The sequence below is a fragment of the Argentina silus genome, assembly GCF_951799395.1.
Source record: "Argentina silus genome assembly, chromosome: 2".
NCBI classification, from domain to species: Eukaryota; Metazoa; Chordata; class Actinopteri; order Argentiniformes; family Argentinidae; genus Argentina; species Argentina silus.
The window spans coordinates 4,503,175-4,505,674 of NC_139656.1; the positions used below are offsets into that span (position 1 = coordinate 4,503,175).

General features: G+C 47.3%; 1 protein-coding gene across 5 annotated transcripts in view; it reads right to left on the minus strand.

Moving 5' to 3' along the window:
• Positions 1–2,304, minus strand: part of bicdl2 (BICD family like cargo adaptor 2) — a 6,208-nt gene extending 3,904 nt beyond the window's left edge. For 2 of the 5 annotated variants that reach the window (XM_083664830.1, XM_083664826.1), the window contains exons 1-2: positions 2,167–2,304; positions 109–677 (exon numbers count right to left, since the gene is read on the minus strand). In XM_083664830.1, the coding sequence (XP_083520956.1) occupies positions 109–363 (255 nt within the window). In that variant the 5' untranslated portion in view covers positions 364–677; positions 2,167–2,304. The other 3 variants (XM_083664827.1, XM_083664828.1, XM_083664829.1) reach the window with 3 other exon arrangements.
• Positions 2,305–2,500: the final 196 nt, after the last annotated feature.

The window sequence follows — 2,500 nt, forward strand, 5'->3', positions numbered from 1 at the left end:
GTGTTACTACTACTACTACACAGTTGTAAGGGTAACTTGATATAAAATGTCAATGACCTTATGTTATATACATACAATAGGCTACACCACCCTCTGTCTCTGTGTTACCTCAATCTCTCTCTCTCTCTGTTCCAGTGTGGCTGCCAGTTCCTCGTTTCTTTCCAGTAGAGCCTGACCCAGCTCTGCAGCCAGGATCAGGTCTGTCTCTATGCCTCCCCCTCCCTCAAGCCCCCCGCTAAGAGAGGAGGAGGAGGAGGGCAATGCCAGGGAGAGAGAGCGGGAGGAGGAGGATGAGGACAGGGGGAAGAAGGAATCTTCCATGCTGGGGGAGGGAAGGCTGTCTTTCCTGGCGGAGAACATCATACAGGGCTCTCACTGCCTTGTCAGGGTCAAGGGTCAGAGAGTACAGCCCCTCATTTCAGAGTCTGTGCTAGTCCACTATCACAAAGGCAGGTACACACTCCTACAGAAGCATGTAGAGACACACGCAGGAGAAATTCTGCCGCCTGGGTCTTCTTCGTTTGGTTTTGGGGTTGGAGGTGGAGGTCAGTCTGGACTCGGATGGACCGGTCTGCTCTCCTCCCTCTGGGCTCGGCTGGTCCTGTCTGGTATGCCCTCCCTTGTCTGGGCTTCGCTGCTCTGGTTTGTGGGCTCAGGTGCTGTAGCCTGTTCGGGTCCTGCAGAGAGAAGGTGTTGATGGTGTTGATGATGCCGATGACGCGCCGGAATTACAGTTTCACTTTTCATCCAAAAAGCATCCATGACGTTATTAGACATCCTATCCATTGCAGCCATGTTACGCTGCTAATCCTATTCTCAGATTAAGACACCCATGACACACACATTCTTTATAAATGGAGGCACTCAGAGGTAGTAACATAGTGTCCAATTGGCCTATTTCTCCCTATAGTGTGTGTGTGTGTGTGTGTGTGTGTGTGTGTGTGTGTGTGTGTGTGTGTGTGTGTGTGTGTGTGTGTGGCTGAGGTAATGTAATACCTCATGGCCTTAAACCAGTTCCTTTGTCTGGGAGCTGGTTTCGTGACCGAAATAGCAGCTTTACTATTCTCTCTTGTCCAACTCCCACATTCCACTGTAGTTCAAATCCTACTGTGACTCCACAGTAAAGCGCTTCTATCTAGCATCTACCTCCCACATTACATCCCACTGCCATTTATGTTCTCAACATGACCATAGACTAAAAAAATTGGTCATGGCCAGATTATCGGTGTACATAAATGTCGCAAATTAAAATGCTACTCACAATACCACTGGTGGCTCCCACTACAAACAATAAGTCTGGGGCTAGTGTGTTTTGTGTCAATTCTTCTTAGCCACACAACTATGTAAGTGATGTTATACCCAGACCAACACTGCATTTATAAGACCACCAGATTGACTCCATCTCTGTCAACATTAAACCCTAGAACACTACACTGAAACAGGATTACTACTACACCTGACTCCCGGCTTGTCCGGCATCATCGTGGCCGCTTCCTGGTCTTTGACTCTCAAAACAGGAAACAAAATCTTAGGAACAACTCACACTCTTTCTCTCTCACCATCTCCCTCCCTCTCTCTCTCTCTCTCTCTCTCTCTCTCTCTCTCTCTCTCTCTCTCTCTCTCTCCTCTCCTCCACTGTACAGGTTTGGATTTACATAAGCGGTAAGTGTAAATGTTTGGGTTAGAAACTGTGAGCCAGCCCTCTCTCTCCTGTTAGACACCACACTGGTATTACTATTCAGCTCCTTTAAAACCTCATCTTCAGACTAGCCAATCCATTCAACATCAGAAATCACACTTTCAATGGAAAATCTCCATTAGAGATGCTTCTTAGTCTTGGATAAAACTGAATCTTTGTCTGGGAATCAGTATCCTTTAAACACCGCACACACCCGAACTCTAACCCTCTGAAACTCTTCTCCATGACTCAGTACTTCTTCCAGCTCTATCAGCCACCTCCCACATCTCTTCACACAGAACCAAACAACCATGTAATACACACCATATACAATATAACACCTCGACAACATATATGTATGTATATACATCATATGTATGTATATATACAACACACACAAACCAACTCCCATATCACCTGTGTATGTTCTCCCTCTGTGAGGTAGTCTAGGCTCTCTATTTGCATGAACAAACAGTACCATGTCTTACCTGGCAGCTCCCGGTCAACTCCTGACTGCTCTTCCTGTTTTGCTCCTCAGGTGTGTGTATTTGTGTGTGTGTGTGTGTGTGTGTGTGTGTGTGTGTGTGTGTGTGTGTGTGTGTGTGTGTGTGTGTGTGTGTGTGTGTGTGTGTGTGTGCGCCAGTTTCCATTGAGTTGCTGATCCAGGTGGGGCTGTGCTGTGGATGGCTCCACCCATGAGGGAAGTGAAAGGGAGGAAGAAAAAAAAGACAGAGGGAGGGAGGGAGGAGGGAGGAGGGAGGAGGGAGAGGTGTAACCTAGACACTGTTGTTGGGATCAGGTCTCTTAGCTTTGCCCTCAAGT